Raw genomic sequence first — 16,820 nt, 5'->3', positions numbered from 1 at the left:
TCCTTCATTGTAGCTGTGAAAACGTCCATCATTATATCATGTTTCTCTAGTGGCAAAGTTTTGTGGTGTACTTTTATCTGTGAATCATTCTTTTGAAATGATCATACCTTCATGAACTCTGCTGCGCGTGTGGGAGTTTTGAAATGTCATCTATCGCTTTTAAGCTCTGACAGTATTAAGAAACCTGATACATTTTATAGCTCAGTGTCGATTGAGACCGATCTGAACAATCCAGGAGGGCAAAAATCCATGCCCGCTCCTTATGTTGCAACATCTGCGGATTCTCAGTCCCACGGAGGTTCTCAACATGGAGGTGCAAGTTCTGGTAACTGGTCGTCGTCATCGCGAACCAGTGGTCAGCAACAGCCGGACAGCAATGATATATTTTATTTATCATCTCTAATTGCGAGACGGGCAAGAAGCCTGCTGGTCAACTATGAAGTGAGACAGCTGTTTGTTATGGCATCACATATCGGGTTTAATTTGACTTCGTGGCTGAAACGAGAAAGGTAAGCGACATGCTTGCTATATTTCAAACAATTGTTTAATAGCCGCCTTCAGCCTCTCAAACGGCTATTATTTAGGCGCTCTCCCTGTTCTTACAATTCAAAGAATTTGAATTGTATTGGGGCGCTGTCTTAAGATCTGTTCTCGCATTTTTGTGATTTTGAAGTCAATTTGAAGCGATGAGTTTGGTTACGACAAAACATGAAGCGGAGCGAAAAAGCGAGTCGTTTTGCGGCGTTTTGAAGTTTTTTTCTAATTTTTAAGCAGAATGATTTTTGTCGACTGTTTTTTTTACTGTTTTTTCGATTTTTTTCCCACATTTTTTCTAAATGGTTTTCTCAATCCATTCATAGTTCATTCTAGGCCTAGTTTGTTGTTTGAACCAAATTTCCATTTCTCGCTAGCGGTTTTTTTGTTCACATGCGGCATTTTGACATTGATTTTCTGTTTTTTTTTTGAATTTTTTTTCTGATTTCTTTGGAAATGGTTTTCCATTTCACTCATAGTCCGTTCTGGGTCTAGTTGTTTGTTTACTCAATGAAAATTCTTTGAATTGTACGTCAGGACTTGTCCTGCTATGCTTTTTTAAGATCTGTTCACACATTTTCATGATTTTGGAGTCAAATTAGAGTAGTGATTTTGGTCACGCCGAACAGGAAGTGGAGCGAAAAAGCGAGTCGTTTTGCGGCGTTAAATTGTTTCGCTCCAATTTTAAAGCAGAGTGAGAAAACCGTGTTTAAACAAAAATTCGCTTTCTCGCTAGTGGTTTTTTTTGTTCACATGCGGCAATTTCACTTTGCTTTTTCGATTTTTTAGATCGGATTTTTTTCTAACTGTTTTTCCTAATCGAATCATAGTTCATTCTAGGCCTAGTTTTTTGTTCAATTGGAGTTAAATTTCCATTTCTCGCTTGATTTTTTGTTCACACGCGGCGTTTTGACATTGATTTTCAGTTTTATTTTTTATCTGATTTTTTAGAAATGGTTTTGACAAATCACTCATAGTCAGTTCTTGGTCTAGTTTTTGTTTGGTCAATGAAAATTCTTTGAGTTGTACGTCAGGACTTGTCCTGCTACGTTTTTTTACCCTATTCGTTTTACCTTTTGATCACGTTTTTCGTTTTACATAAGTCACGATTTTCACATTGACTTCTGACTTTCCTCATTCACCGTTTCAACTGAATGGATTCTAAATTCTTTCACTATTAGGTTATCAAAGTTCATGAGAGCGATTGCTGACTGATATTATTATTAAGATTAATACCCTTCCGTTTCGAAGCTGAATAAGTTGAGGTTTAAAATCTAACTGAAACTGCACACTGAATTGGAACAATTTTTGAATCTGAGGAAAAACTTTTTGTCAATTTCAATCTCTTTTTTCATTTTCTGTTGCAATCCCGATGTGCGTCTAGCGCGTCAACGGCGGCTATTTTCCGGCAATCTGCCGGCTATATTTTTGAATTACACTCGAACTGATTCAAATTTTAATGGTTGTCAAACGAAGTTTATTGCAAGTATAGTTGTCCTGCAGTCTTTTGTATGCGATTTTTGCTCGACCGATTTTTCGAGTGACTTTTACCTCGCTTGACTTCTTGATTTTTGGGTGATCTAATTTGCTCTCATTTAGAATTTGAAGCTCTAATACTGTCAGTTTCAGCCCCTCATTGGCATTATATTCACTCCTTGGCGCTGCAATTGTAAGGCCCCGCAAATGAACCCCCGCCTGTCGTTTGAGATAATTCGGTTAATCGTAGTCGCTTGTTTTGATTGTTTTGGAGTTGTCCTTGAGCAGCTATTTTGTAGATTTTCTTCCAGCTTCTTATCAATAGTTCTCAAACGAAGTGTGTGGCAACTATATTAGTCCTGTGGTCTTTTTACGATTCGAAGAGCATTACTGGTATTGCACAGGTCTTTTTTTTAGCTGAAGCAAGTTTGTACTTTGCTTGCATGAGTTGAATTTTGACTTCTTTCTTTTCGAACATTTAACTCTGTTTTAATTGCCGCCGTCAGCCTCTCAACGGCTATTATTTAGACGTTCTCCTTTTAAAAAAAATCGCATTACCTTTTTATCACGTTTTTCGTTTTAAATAAATCCTGATTTTCAAGTTTGAATTCTGACTTACTTCACTCACTGTTTCAACTGAATATTTTTTCAATTCGTTCACGAATTGAATTACGGAATGCGGTGAATGCTGTCAAATTTAAAAAGATCAAAATCAAAGGTAACTTGATAACCGATAAAGCCCGGTCATTAAGTCATTGAGAATTATGTTATCAAAGTTCATTTTTGACACTGAAAGAAACTGAAAAAATTTCGGTCAACTTGTTTTTATTTCTTTTTATGTTCAATTCCGATATGCATCAAGCGCGTCAACGGCGGTTATTTTCTGGCAATCTGCCGGCTTTGTTTGAAAGTTGATTTCTGTTTTCAATGAATGGACCTTATGAGTAGCTTAATTTGTAATGTATAGTAATTAGGAACTGCTGTTAATATTCTATTATTTTGAGGTCATTTTGAGTTTTTTTACTGGTCCCATATAAGTCTTTCCAACCTATCTAAGCGACTGGCCAGCCAGACCTATCCAACCCCCTGTCTAACCCCCTACCCCTGTACCTCTTCCCCTATCTAACTACCCCCACCGACCACCTACAACTACCACCGCCAACCTCCCTGGGCACCTATATACCCCTGCCCACTCCCAACTACCTTTACCTTGCAACGTACCCACTACACTTGCCTAACCACCACATCCAACCTATCTGCCATCCCCCCCCCCACACACACACACAACGACCACATTCCTAACTAAAATGTCTTTTTTCGATATCTCGGAAATGGGCAGGGTTAGTTTTCATTGCACGGCTCTTCAAGTTGTTTCCGGTACTCTACCGGATATGTTCGTTATCCCATTTTTCACTTGACTGATTTGTCGTCTGACCCTTTTAACTTTTCGTCCTCAAAAACGGGATAAACAGTTAAAGCCCTCCCAACACTCCCGTCCTCTCTTCCACCTGGCTATTTGGACCCCCTCTCGTCCTCCTACCCCGCCCCACACTTGACTCTCCTCCCCCACTCCGCTCACCACCCCTTAATGCTAGTATCCCTAAGCCCCAGCTGGCCGCTACCGAAGCCAACATCTCGCCGGTCGTTTGAGAGCTATTCGCCCGACGTTAGTCTGCTATGCTGGTCTTTTATAATTGATTGAGTTTAAAATTCTCGGGGGTTATGGAACTAAAATCTCCCTAAAAGTCAAAGCATGCGAAAGTTAAAATGTTGATTTGGACATACGGTGGTTTGAGTTTATAGAGAACCGAGTATAGTAGCTCGTGGGCTCTACTAATCTGATGATGAGTGAAATGTAAGCAATCTTGTCAAAATGCGCATGACAATGATGAGGTAGCTCGCATTGTTTCAGGAATCGAGCTGCAAAGATTGAAAACTACGAACAGGCTCTGGAGAAGTTACACGTGGAGTTCGAGTGGCCTTTCCCTGGTCAGTAGTATCCTCATAGTATCCTCATAAGTCGGTCAGTAGTATCCTCAATATAAGTTATGATATTCAGTAATTACGTCTCTTGCACGTAAATACACACAATTTTCTTTTTGAATGTTACACCGTTTATATGGCAACCTTCGCATATTGTTTTGAGGGTAATTGCAGACCTCTATAACTTTGAAATTATAGATGATTATAAATAACTTTAAGATTATAGATGAAATAACTTGGAAGCTCGAAAGAACAATAGATTGTCACTTGTGCTTGGCGTAAGCTAGACAAGGATATCTAAATATACCCAAGTACTAATGCTGAAGAGAAGTACTATTCCATTTTGTGTAGTTGTGCCTGTTCAGATCCCCTATCGATTTGGAAAGATGAGGGTTTCCCGTTTGTTTTAGTGTTAGCTGATCAGTCGACCATTGAAGCTGCAGAAGCGTTGAAATCTTCCACATGTGAGTTTCTTTCGTATCCATTCTCCATTACCAATGCGGGCAATTAATGTTCTTAATAACATCTACGGTAAAGTAATTAGTGGAAAGGTTGAAGTGAGGACAGTTATTTTGATTTTTCAGTGTCCTCGTCGTCGACCACAAGTTCCGTTGTCACATTGCAAGACTTGGCGCCTTCAGACGCTGATTTCAGCTCAACATCGTCTGCAGTAGCTCTTGGGGATAGAAACGAGTATCTACGGCAGTATTCGAACACTAGCGTTGGCGAAGATATTTCACCGAGGTCTCTGTCCAAACCAATTGCAGTTCCCTTGGTGGGTCCAACAAGTGGCGCAAGTGGAGCTTTGCTGTACAGTTCGCTCAATGCAACAGCTGTGAACCTTGGTAATCCAGGACATGGCTCATTAGATCAGCTTGAATCTTTATCACTTGACGCACTTTGGGGATCAACTGGGTTGACTCCAAATCAGAGTGCGTTACAGCACGCACGCTTGCAACTGGCGGGTAAATTGCATTAGCAACTCAAGTTTCTACGCTTCCTTTTTAAGGGCCACGAAACAATGATGAAGCCCTTTTTAATTGCTCTCAAACGATGTTTGTAGTAATTATATCAATCCTGTGGTCTTTTCTATGCGCTTTTTCGTCTGACCCATTTCACTTTTAGTCCTCAAAAAACGGGATAAACAGGTAACGCTCGGAGGGGATTAAGTTCTCTTAGAGCCTTACGTCTAACCAGTTTCTAAGAATGCGATTCATAAAAGCTGCGTTGGGGAGACAGTTTTCTTGTGCGAAGGGCGGGGGTTTTTAGTCTTGAAAAGTGGTAGCACCGTTAAGCCACCCCTATCCGCTCTACCCCGCACTCATCCCCCCTCCGCTCAACCCCCCTTAGCGCTAGCATCCCTAAGCTCAAGCTGGCTACTACCAAAGCCAACTGTTCGAGAGCAATGCACCCTACGTTAGTCGGCTATTAATAGCCGCCCTCATCTTCTCTGGCTATCATAGCGCTCTTAATTTCTTTTTACTTCGTCGAACAAAAATTTGTTTCACTTTACCTCTTTTTGCCGGTTTTTCGACATTTTGCGTGAAATATTTTTGACTTCTATAGGCTAGTTTCAATATTCTCTCATTCTGCTCAAAGTGCGTTTAAACAGCAGTTGCTCAGCAAAGCAGTTCAAACTGAACAGAGTTAGCATTTAAAAAAACGAAATCAGATGTACAAAAGGGATAAATCCATAAATTCCCAATTTTTGATGCCCGTTACTTGAATTTTGTTTTTTTAAAGTTTAGGTTACCATCTCATTCTTATTGGTATTGATACTGGCCCCCTGTAGCCTCGCACTAAGAAACAGGAGTGTGGTCAACTACAAAATGACATCAAAATAGTTCGCTAGTTCTTGTACAAAATTCAATTCTGTTCAGTTCTTGTACAAAGTTGGTATGTACAAAATTCAATTTTTTAAAAAAATTTGAGTGGAGCTATATTGCGGTAATATTGGTTTTTTTTGTGTCGTCGTCTGAAGCTCTTTGTTCGTTTAACATTGTTAACACAGCAAAGCTGAAAAAGTCAAAATTTTTTGATTAGTTCTCACACTAACGGCTTTTGCGCGCTTGACGTCATTTCTCACTCTTTCTAGCAAAAGTTTTTGAGTCATTTGCGTGATTAGATTTTGATCATACGTGACGCTACTAACTCAATAAAATGGCTTTTTCAAATTAAAACGCAAATTAAATTTGAATTAGTTTAAGGTTGAAGGAACTCATGTGTGTAATAAAGGTCCCTAAAAAAGCTTCTTCGGAGTGAATTTTAACAATCTTTTAATTCATCGCGAAATGTTTTTTACATAGCTTTTCGAGTGGCTTCGAGTTTTCTCAATTTTGATCTGTGTCTGTTTATCTCTTTTATACGGCACGCAGTTCTTTTTCGCAGCTATTCAGGCAATCTGCCGGTTATGTTCAATTTTTTCTGTTCTTTCAATCCCAATTGTAGTTATGGGAATCAACGGAGATTATTTTCGGGCAATCTGACGGGTATGTTTTTCTTAGCCTCTCAACGGCGCTTATTTAGGCGCTCTCCTCACAATTAAAAAAATGTGAATTGTGTCGGGCAGCTGTCTTCTTTTCAGATCTGTTCACACATTTTTCTGATCTATGAAGTCAAATTGAAACCATTATTTTTGTCACGACGAACCAGGAATTGGAGCGAAAAAGCGACTGGTTTTTGCGGCGTGAAATTCCATTCTAATTTTTAAGCAGAGTGAGAAAATGGTGTTTGAACAAAAATTCGCTTTCTCGCGTCTTGTTTTTTGTTCACATGCGGCAATTTGACTTTGATTTTTACTTTTTTTCGATCGTTTTTTTTAAATGGTTTTGCGATCCAATCGTAGTCGATTCTAGGTCTAGTTTTTGTCAAGTCAATAAAAATTCTTTGAATTGCTTCAGGACTTTTCCTGTTACGTTTTTGTTTAATTTGCTAAACCTTTTGATCACGTTTGTTTACATACGTCACAATTTTCACGCTTAACTCGTGACTTCCCGCACTCGCTGTTGCAACTGAATGGTTTTAAGATAATTTTACTCGCTGTGTAGTGAATACGGTCAATGTCAAAAGAGCAAAAAAAAAGAAACGGGATAAACCGATGAAGCCTGGTCATTAAGTCGTAGTGCAATCAGGTTATCAAAGCTTATTAGAGCTAATGCTAGCTGACCGTCGTATTAAGTTTAGTAGCGTTCAGTTTAGAGGCTTAATTAAGTATCGTTTAAGAGTCTAACTGAAACTGCACGCTGAATTAGAACACTTTTTAAGTTCTGTCAATTTTTATCTTTTTCTGTGTCAATCCCGATGTGATTCAAGCTCGTAAACGGCGGATATTTTCTGACAATTTGCCGGCTATGTTCTTGTTTGAATCCCCAATCGGTTCGTGGGAATTGATGTTAGCTTTTTTTGGCAATCTCTAGTGTATATTTGCGAAATGATGAGTTTTTGTGTATTGCTCATTTTAAAAAAAGAGTTCAATTTTTGTTTCATTCCATAGGGTAGTTGTTAATTTTTCCGCTGCAAAATTACTTTTGGTGGACCTGTTTTTTTTTTTACAATTAAAGAAGTTGAATTGTATTGAGGCGCTCCCTTTTGAGGATCTGTTCACAAATTTGATGTCATTTGAGGTGAAATAGGAGTGTTGATTTTGATCGCGAGAAAGTTTGAAGGACAATGTGGACAATGTCCGAAAAGGCAAGTATCAATAAATTTTGCGCTTTGTGGAATCGAGTGACATAACTGTCACCAGTTTTCACGATTTTTAATATTTTCAACGATGGAATATAGTTACGAAAAACTTGGAAATACGAAAAATTTACGTATATCGTAGACCCATTTCAAAGACAGTTGTTAATAGCCGCCCTCATCATCTCAGCCGGCTATTATTGCGCTCGTATTTTTTTTACTTCGTCAAACTTTTTTTCGCTTTACCATTTTGCCGCTTTTTCGACATTTTGCGTGAAATCTTTTTGACTTCTCTAGGCTAGTTTCTCTCTTCTCTCATTCTGCTAAAAGTGAATTTGGACATCAGTTGCTAAGCAAAGCAATTCAAAATGAACAGAGTCGGTATAAAAAATTGAAGTCAGAAATAGAAACGGGATAAACCCATAAAGCCCAATTTTAGATGCCCGCTATTTGAACGTCGTTCCTATAAGTCTTAGTTACCATCTCTAATGCTTATTGCTTTTGATAGTAGCCCCTGTAGCCTCTCTCTTAGAAACAGAAGTCCGTTATGCTCAACTACGAAATGCCATCAAAATAAATCGGACTTAAAAAATGTTTTTGTACAAAAATCTTTTGTTTTTCAATATCTTCTATTCCTTCAATCCCAATCATGCTTATTGGAATCAACGGCGGCTATTTTCCGGCAATCTGCCGGGTATGTTTAATAGCCGCCCTCATTATCTCCGCCGGCTATTATTGCGCTCGTATTTTTTTTTTTTTACTTCGTCAAACTTTTTTTCGCTTTACCATTTTGCCGCTTTTTCGACATTTTGCGTGAAATCTTTTTGACTTCTCTAGGCTAGTTTCTCTCTTCTCTCATTCTGCTAAAAGTGAATTTGAACATCAGTTGCTAAGCAAAGCAATTCAAAATGAACAGAGTCGGTATAAAAAATTGAAGTCAGAAATAGAAACGGGATAAACCCATAAAGCCCAATTTTAGATGCCCACTATTTGAACGTCGTTCCTATAAGTCTTAGTTACCATCTCTAATGCTTATTGTTTTTGATAGTAGCCCCTGTAGCCTCTCTCTTAGAAACAGAAGTCCGTTATGTTCAACTACGAAATGCCATCAAAATAAATCGGACTTAAAAAATGTTTTTGTACAAAAATCTTTTGTTTTTCAATATCTTCTATTCCTTCAATCCCAATCATGCTTATTGGAATCAACGGCGGCTATTTTCCGGCAATCTGCCGGGTATGTTTCTTGTGAGCAATGATGTGTAATAGCAAAACTGCTAATTAATTGCTCTCATACGAAGTTTGTAGCAATTATATTAGTCCTGTTGGTCTTTTTTATGCGATTTTTCGCTTGACCGATTTTTCGTCTGAGGCTTTTGACTTTTCGTCCTCCAAAACGGGATAAACAGCTAGCGCCCAGCGGGCATTAAGTGCTCTTAGAGCTTTTCAGCTCCGTTTCAGCTCAAACTGTTTTGGAGGCTCATACTTGTACTTATGGTGTGAAGGGCGGTTCTTAGAGGTTGAAGACGCCCCCACTGTTGACCCCCCTATTGCCCCCACCCGCCACCGAGCTGTTGCCCCCCACCCGTGTTGCCCTCCAATCTGCCCCGGGCACCCCCCCCCTCCCGCGGCTAGCTACTGACGAACAACCGCTTGCTAAAAACGCAAATTTATACTATTTTGCAATTTTTTTCAAGCTTTTTGAAAATTTTTGACGTTTTTTGATTTTTATCAGACCTAGGTGTCAGGGAACCTCCTTTAGGTTTTAAAAATAGGTTACTCTGTAGTTTCTAGTGGTAATGTAATGGTTTTAACATTTTATCATCACGAATTTTAGCATTTTTTGACAAAACGTGCATTTTCAAAATTTTTTGACATTTTTTTCCTTATTCAGGTCTTTCCAGACCCAGGGGCCAGAAAAGATCCTCTGGGGTTTGATAATAAGTTATTGACAAATTTTTAATGGTAATGGAATAGTTTTTCAACTTTTTAATGTCACAAATTTTAGCAATTTATTGATAAAACTTGCTTTCAAGTTTTGAAATTTTCTGTCGTTTTTTACATTTTTGCAGCCTTAAGAACGAAAGAACCTCCTCTAGGGTTTGAAAATAGGTTTCTGAATAATTTTTAGTTTAAATGGAATGTGTTGCAAATTTTAAACATCACGAATTTTAGCATATGTTTGATATGTTTTTGCCTTTTTTTCAATTTTTTAACATTTAGTCATAAGTTATTGAAAGTTTTTGTTGTTCATGGATTAATTTTCAAGTTTTTAATATCAAATTTTAGCTATTTTTTTAAACTTGCAATATATTTTTTTTAAGTTTTTTGAAAATGTTTGTCATTTTTCAAGTTTCTCTAGCCTCAAGGGTCAAAAAAGCCTCCGTTAGGGTTTGATAATAAGTTATTGAAAGTTTTTGATGTTCATGGATTAATTTTCAAGTTTTTAATATCAAATTTTAGCTATTTTTTTTAAGCTTGAAATATTTTTGAAATTTTTTGAAAAATTTCGTCATTTTTCAAGTTTCTCTAGCCTCAAGGGTCAAAAAGCCTCTGTTACGGTTTGATAATAAGTTATTGAAAGTTTTTGTTGTTCATGGATTAATTTTCAAGTTTTTAATATCAAATTTTAGCTATTTTTTTTAAGCTTGCAATATTTTTAAATTTTTTGAAAATCTTTGTAATTTTTCAAGTTTTTCTAGCCTCAAGGGTCAAAAAAGCTTCCGTTAGGGTTTGATAATAAGTTATTGAAAGTTTTTGTTGTTCATGGATTAATTTTCAAGTTTTTAATATCAAATTTTAGCTATTTTTTTTAAGCTTGAAATATTTTTGAAATTTTTTGAAAATTTTCGTCATTTTTCAAGTTTCTCTAGCCTCAAGGGTCAAAAAGCCTCTGTTACGGTTTGATAATAAGTTATTGAAAGTTTTTGTTGTTCATGGATTAATTTTCAAGTTTTTAATATCAAATTTTAGCTATTTTTTTTAAGCTTGCAATATTTTTAAATTTTTTGAAAATCTTTGTAATTTTTCAAGTTTTTCTAGCCTCAAGGGTCAAAAAAGCTTCCGTTAGGGTTTGATAATAAGTTATTGAAAGTTTTTGTTGTTCATGGATTAATTTTCAAGTTTTTAATATCAAATTTTAGCTATTTTTTTTAAGCTTGAAATATTTTTGAAGTTTTTTGAAAATTTTCGTCATTTTTCAAGTTTCTTTAGCCTCAGGGGTCAAAAAAGCCTCCTTTAGGTTTTGATAATAAGTTATTGAAAGCTTTTGTTGTTCATGGATTAATTTTCAAGTTTTCAGTATCAAATTTTAGCTATTTTTTAAACCTGCAATTTTTGTCATTTTTTAAGTTTCCCTAGCCTCAAGGGCCACAGAACTTCCTCTAAGATTTGACAATAGGTTACTGCATAGTTTATAAATGTAATGGAATGTTCTTCAAGATTTTAATATCACGAATTTAAGCAAATATAAAAAACAATTGCGATTTTTTCATGTTTTTGAATTTTTTCCGGCAATAGAGGCCCTGGGACCTCCTCCAAGGTTTGATAATAAGCTGCTGCATTTTTTCTAGAATTAATGGGATTGTGATCAACATTTTTATGATTTTGTGATTTGGATGTAACAAGGTTAGAAAACTAGAAGTTGTAGTGTCGAATCCAATCATGGAAGATATTCCCGTCTCCTTCTCTCTCTTTCGGTTGGGGCCCCTTTCCTTCTTTTTCTCGTTCACGTTTTGTCTCTCTCTCTCTCTCTCTCTCTCTCTCTCTCTCTTTGTTGATTCCGCACTTCAGCTGCTGTTATGTGGCGTAATGTCACCATCTCTGATCCTCATTATCAATGAGTTATAGTTGAAATGTTTTTTATCATAAATGATCTAGCAGGCACTTTTAGGAAACCATTGTTAATTGCTCTCAAAAGCAATTTTAAGCAAATATATTAACTCTGTTTGTCTTTTTATGCAATTTTTCTCTTGGCCGATTTTTCGTCTGACTCATTTGACTTTCGTATTCAGAAACAGGATAAAGAGGTAGCGCCCTGAGGACACTAAACCGTTGCAAGCTGTTGATGAAGCTAAACGCTCGCCCGTCGTTTGAGAGCAATTCGCCCGACTTTAGTCGGTTATGTTTGTCCTTTTAATCCGCAGTTAGTTTCGCAAGGGAAACTTTTGAAATTATTAACCAATTGCGCTTCCTTTCATTTCTTAGATATATGGAAAGAATTACTTGTGGTGTAAAAGCTAGTGAGTTAGGTCGTGCGCGGCAATTAGTGACACAAGATTGTCCCATGTTTTCACGCTAGCCCCAAAAATACGGTTTGTGAAAAGTGAGTGCACATTTCCTATTTCGACCTAAATTAGCTTGTGTAACTTGTTTCCACACACGCGTTCAACTCTAATCTTAATGAGTCGTGAAAATGCCCGACAAAATATTGGACAATGGGCACGGAATGCAGTTCAGGTCTTGTCCATCTGTTTTCATTTTGTCGTGTACATCAATTATTCGTGCAAATATTTGACTGTCTGTTTCCTCGAATCCTACAGCTTTATAAATGAATCTACGTGCTTGACATTGTTTATTACTCTTTCGGGTCAATTATGCTGTCGTTTTTGTCTTACTCACTCGGAAAAAAAGATTTCTGAACTCACTTGATAAAATTTATATTTTAAGGATGTTCAATAACTTGGATCAGCTTACTAGACGGGCATGAGTTTTTTCATTAGAAAAGACATATGGAACCAAAATTCTATGGTTATCAAGTTTTTATACAATTTGATGGACTTAACTCCATGGATTTTTTTCGGTTTAGACCTGAGTAGTAGCTTGGAAAGCAACAACAATTATTCGGCTGGCAACACCCCTGTTGGGGTGGATGGATATGCTGGTGAGCGTCATAATGGTGCACAAGGTACTCAGGACGACAGTTCGGCAGGGGGGTGGTCTGACGAGGCCAGCGATCCAGCATTACCTGGTTAGACATTTCAACACTTCTTGTTAGTGACTATCTGAAATTCATCCATGCCTGTGTCGATTGGTCTGTATGAATAGGCAGTATTGTATTCTACTTAAATGTGCGAGTCAGCAGTAAAGAATTAAATTTTAAGCGGGTGGAAACAAGCTTCAAAAGCATTTTACTCGAAAAAGTTGCAGCAATTAGAACTTAAATTTTTGATGTTTATTAAGTTGTCAATTGCCAATCAGAGGGACTGTTATGTAATTAGGAGAAACCGATAATTTTTGCTAACTTCATAATGGCTCCGAAAATGTGAGAAAATTTTGCGAGCTGTATCGCAGGAGAAAGGATTTGGAATATGAAACTGCAGATGGTAAACGATTTCCTTCCCATTGTAGCCCCCCATAATGGGAAAGACGCGGGAAACGTATATAATACCCGCTGTTTCAGGTGGTAAAAAGTTGGCGGGAGCGAGAGGGGCAGGAGGTGATGTGGACAGACTGATTGCAGAGAGTGTAGCTGAGACTGCACAGAGTCAGTTGGCACAAAGTGCTGATCTAGAGTCATTGGTGCAGCAGTTCAAAAACAAGGTCAGTTAGATACGCCAAGGAGAGTGATCGAACGATTTATTTCGTCCTAGATTTTGGATTTTTGACCTATACCTTTACGCCCCCACGGCACGTGCTATTTGTTACATGGTAACGTGCTATAGAACAACGCTTAATTTGTAAATGGGGTCATATATCAACAAAATGGGCTCAGACTGAAAAACCTGACGTCATATGTTCATATGTACACCTAGACAACAACTTATCTTTCCAAGGAGAACTAAAATACAATCCGAAAAAAATGGCCATGAAATCAAGAGAATCTATGCTATACGTAAATCTATTCTACAAAGGGCATGTATCTTTTTACGCCCCAGGTGCACGTACTATTTTTTATCGTGACGTGTTATATAACAACACATGAATTGTAACTTGGGTCATAAAAATTACTGGGGAGCGAAAAAGAATCGATCCAAATTTTTGGAAAACTAGTTCACGAGGTTGGCAATTATAGCATTGGAATAATCTACCAATAGGAGAGAGAGAAAATGAGAACAAACCAATTTTTCTTCAAAACTCAAGGCTTAATTTTGTTTTTATAGCTGCGAAGCTGTAATCTGAGCGTAGCTATATTGCGGTGCTCTTGGTTTTTTACAATTCAAAGAATTTGAATTGTATTGGGGCGCTGTCTTTTTACGACTCGAAGAGGAGTATTGGAGAAGTCCTTTTTTTTTAATCAATTTATTGGAGTGATTTTTGAAGCGGGAAATAAAACTCGTGAAAAAATTTGGAGTGATTTTGGTGCTGAACAAAAGTGAAGAGCGGAGCGAAAAGCGAGTGGTTTTTGTTCATACCGCTGTTTTTGAGAGAGCGAGAAATTGATGTGTGAAAAAATTTTCTCTAAGCGAGCGAAATTTTTTTGTTCACGTGCGGCTTTTAAAAGCAGTTTTTTGCAACTTTTGATGGTTATGAGGTTTGATTATAATATTGTATTAGTTTTAGGTTTGTTTTGATAAGAATTGAAGGTTTCAAGTAGTTAATTTGATTTTTAATGCTAATTTGGAGGTTTTTGATCAGTTTTGCTGATTTTTAGATGAAATTTAATGATTTGTTACCTGTTTGTTTTACTGCTTTAAGTGGGATTCGAATAGAAGCTTGTTACTTCAGGAATTGCCAGATACCAATTGATTAAAGTTTTGTTGGTATAAATCATTTTTTTCTTAGGAAAAATGACAAAAATTGAGAAAATTTTAAGCCATTTTTCTCATTTTTTGCAGTTTTTCTTTTTTTAAATCTTACACAAGTGTCTTACACACCCTATTATAACTTGCCCATTGTATTGCGAGTTTTTCATTGCTCTAATTGCAAAGGAACCTTATTCGGCTTTATGTTTCCTTCTACTATTAAAAAAATTCATTTTTTTTAATAGTTTTTTGTTCAATTTTTTGAATGCCGTTTCTATTCTTCCTTATTTTTTTATGGCATTTGTGGAGGTTTAGTGTTCACAATAGTTGTTCTAGTTGTTTAGTAATAAGTATGGGAAATTTTGGATATGAATCATTTTGTTGAGAAATATGACAAAAAATGGTGAAAATTGGAACTATTTTCCTTATTTTTTTGCAGTTTTTCGTTTTTTTTTTTGTTTTTAGACAAGTTTCTTAGCCTATTGTGACTTGCCTATTGTTCTGCGAGCATCTATATACCCTATTCGCTGAAAAGATTTTTTGTTTGGATTTATATGATTTTGTAATAAAAAATTTGTAACTTTTTCCAGTTTTTTAGTGCAACTTGTTTTAAAGAGCTTTTTTTCATAATTTGGCCTCAAGTATTTTTAAAACATTCGCTTAATTGGTTTTAGTAAGAGCTAGTTGTTTTGATGAAGTGATTTTGTCAAAAATATTTATTTCGGGATCTTGATTTATAACAAAATTTGATCAGATTTTTTTTTTCAGAGTTTAACAGATTTGATTTTTTTGTTTTTACTTTTTTGTTTTATGGTTTGGTTTGGAGATAATCGTAAATTAGTGGAGGCAAGTTTTTTCTGATGAGTAGTTGGATGGCGGTTAAATAGATTTTCAATTCGAGTCGTTTCCGGAATTCTTCCGGCTATGTTTTTTTTTAAGATCTGTTCACACATTTTCACGATTTTTGAAGTCAGATTGGAATAGTGATTTTGGTCACGCCGAAACAGGAAATGTTGCGAAAATGCGAGTTGTTTTGCGGCGTGAATTTTTTTCGCTCTAATTTTAAAGTAGAATGAGAAAACGGTGTTTGAACAAAAATTCGGTTTCTCGGTAGTGGTTTTTTGTTCATATGCGGCAATTTCACTCTGAATTTTACTGTTTTTCGAGTTTTTGGATCGGATTTTTTTCTAAATGGTTTTCCCAATCCATTCACAGCTCATTATAGGCCTAGTTTTTGTTTGAATTAAATTTTCATTTCTCGCTAGTGGTTTTTTGTTCACATGCGGCGTTTTGACTTTGATTTTCTGTTATTTTCTTATTTTTTTTGATCTGATTTTTTAATTGGTTTTCTCAATTCACTCATAGTCCATTCTAGGTTTAGTATTTCTGTTCATTTTTCTACTCAATGAAAATTCTTTGAATTGTACGTCAGGACTTGTCCTGCTATGTTTTTTGTTTCGTCGTCTGACGCTCTTTTTTCGTTTTACATTTGTTCACACAGCAAAGCTGAAAAAGTCAAATTTTCTGAATGACTTTTTCCTCTCACTAACGGCATTTGCGCGCGTGACGTCATTTCTCACTCGCTTTAGCGAAAGTTTTTAGGTTATTTGCGTGATTAGATTTTGATCATACGTGACTTACCTCACTCAATAAAATGACTTTTGCACTTTAAAACTTAGGTTTAATTTGAATTTGTTTAAGGTCAAAGGAACTCATATGTGCAGTAAAGGTCCCTAATAAGAGGCTTCTGTGGAATGAATTTTAACAAGCTTTATTGATTTATCGCCGAATGTTTTTTAGCTTAGTTTTTTGAGCGGCGTCGATTTTTTTTCAATTTAGATCTGTATCTGTTTCTATCTCTATTATATGGCATGCAGGTCTATTCTTTCGCAGCTATTCCGGCAATCTGCCGGCTATGTTAATATAAATCAAATCCTTGCTTGTGGAAAGCCATTTGTGCCTCATCGCAAGACTTCAGTTTGGAAAAAAAATATTTGTAGGCGATTTGTTGGGATGACGCTTTAATCGTGTTTTTTTTTCTCTCAACTTCGTGCAGTATTTTTAATAGCTGAGGTATCGATCGCTGAGTTGAACTATTATTGACCATTTTTTGATTTTTTACTAATTATTTGAACTGTATTTGTGCGCTGTCTTTTTCATGGCTGTAAGCTGAGCGTAGCTATATTGGGGTGTTCCTTGTTTCTTTGTTTCGTTCTCTCGCGGTCTTTTTCGTTCTACCTTTCACACAGCAAAGCTGGAAAAGTAAAATTTTTCAAATGACTGTCTCTCACTAACGCTTGACATCAGTTTTCACTCTCTCTAGTAAGAGTTTGTTTCGGATTATTTGCGTTATTCTTAGCCGCCGTCGGCCTCTCAACGGCTATTTTTTAGGCGCTATCCTTTTTTTTTATTCGCTTTACCTTTTGATCGTTTTTAATAGCCGCACAGCGATAGCTGGGGCTATTA

General features: G+C 36.6%; 1 protein-coding gene across 7 annotated transcripts in view; it reads left to right on the top strand.

Moving 5' to 3' along the window:
• The window catches only part of LOC142336194 (guanine nucleotide exchange factor subunit RIC1-like), a 221,025-nt gene that overhangs the window by 181,389 nt on the left and 22,816 nt on the right, over nt 1-16,820 (top strand). For all 7 annotated transcript variants that reach the window (XM_075384847.1, XM_075384846.1, XM_075384842.1 and 4 more), the window contains 6 exons: nt 201-509; nt 3,923-3,999; nt 4,404-4,457; nt 4,578-4,958; nt 12,479-12,640; nt 13,073-13,212. In XM_075384847.1, the coding sequence (XP_075240962.1) occupies nt 201-509; nt 3,923-3,999; nt 4,404-4,457; nt 4,578-4,958; nt 12,479-12,640; nt 13,073-13,212 (1,123 nt within the window). The remainder of the gene's footprint in view (nt 1-200; nt 510-3,922; nt 4,000-4,403; nt 4,458-4,577; nt 4,959-12,478; nt 12,641-13,072; nt 13,213-16,820) is intronic.

This window comes from Convolutriloba macropyga, chromosome 3 (genome assembly GCF_964194025.1).
Source record: "Convolutriloba macropyga chromosome 3, txConMacr16.3, whole genome shotgun sequence".
NCBI lineage: Eukaryota > Metazoa > Xenacoelomorpha > Acoela > Convolutidae > Convolutriloba > Convolutriloba macropyga.
The sequence above is the reverse complement of the archived record's forward strand: the minus strand, read 5'-3'. Positions and strand labels throughout refer to the sequence as shown.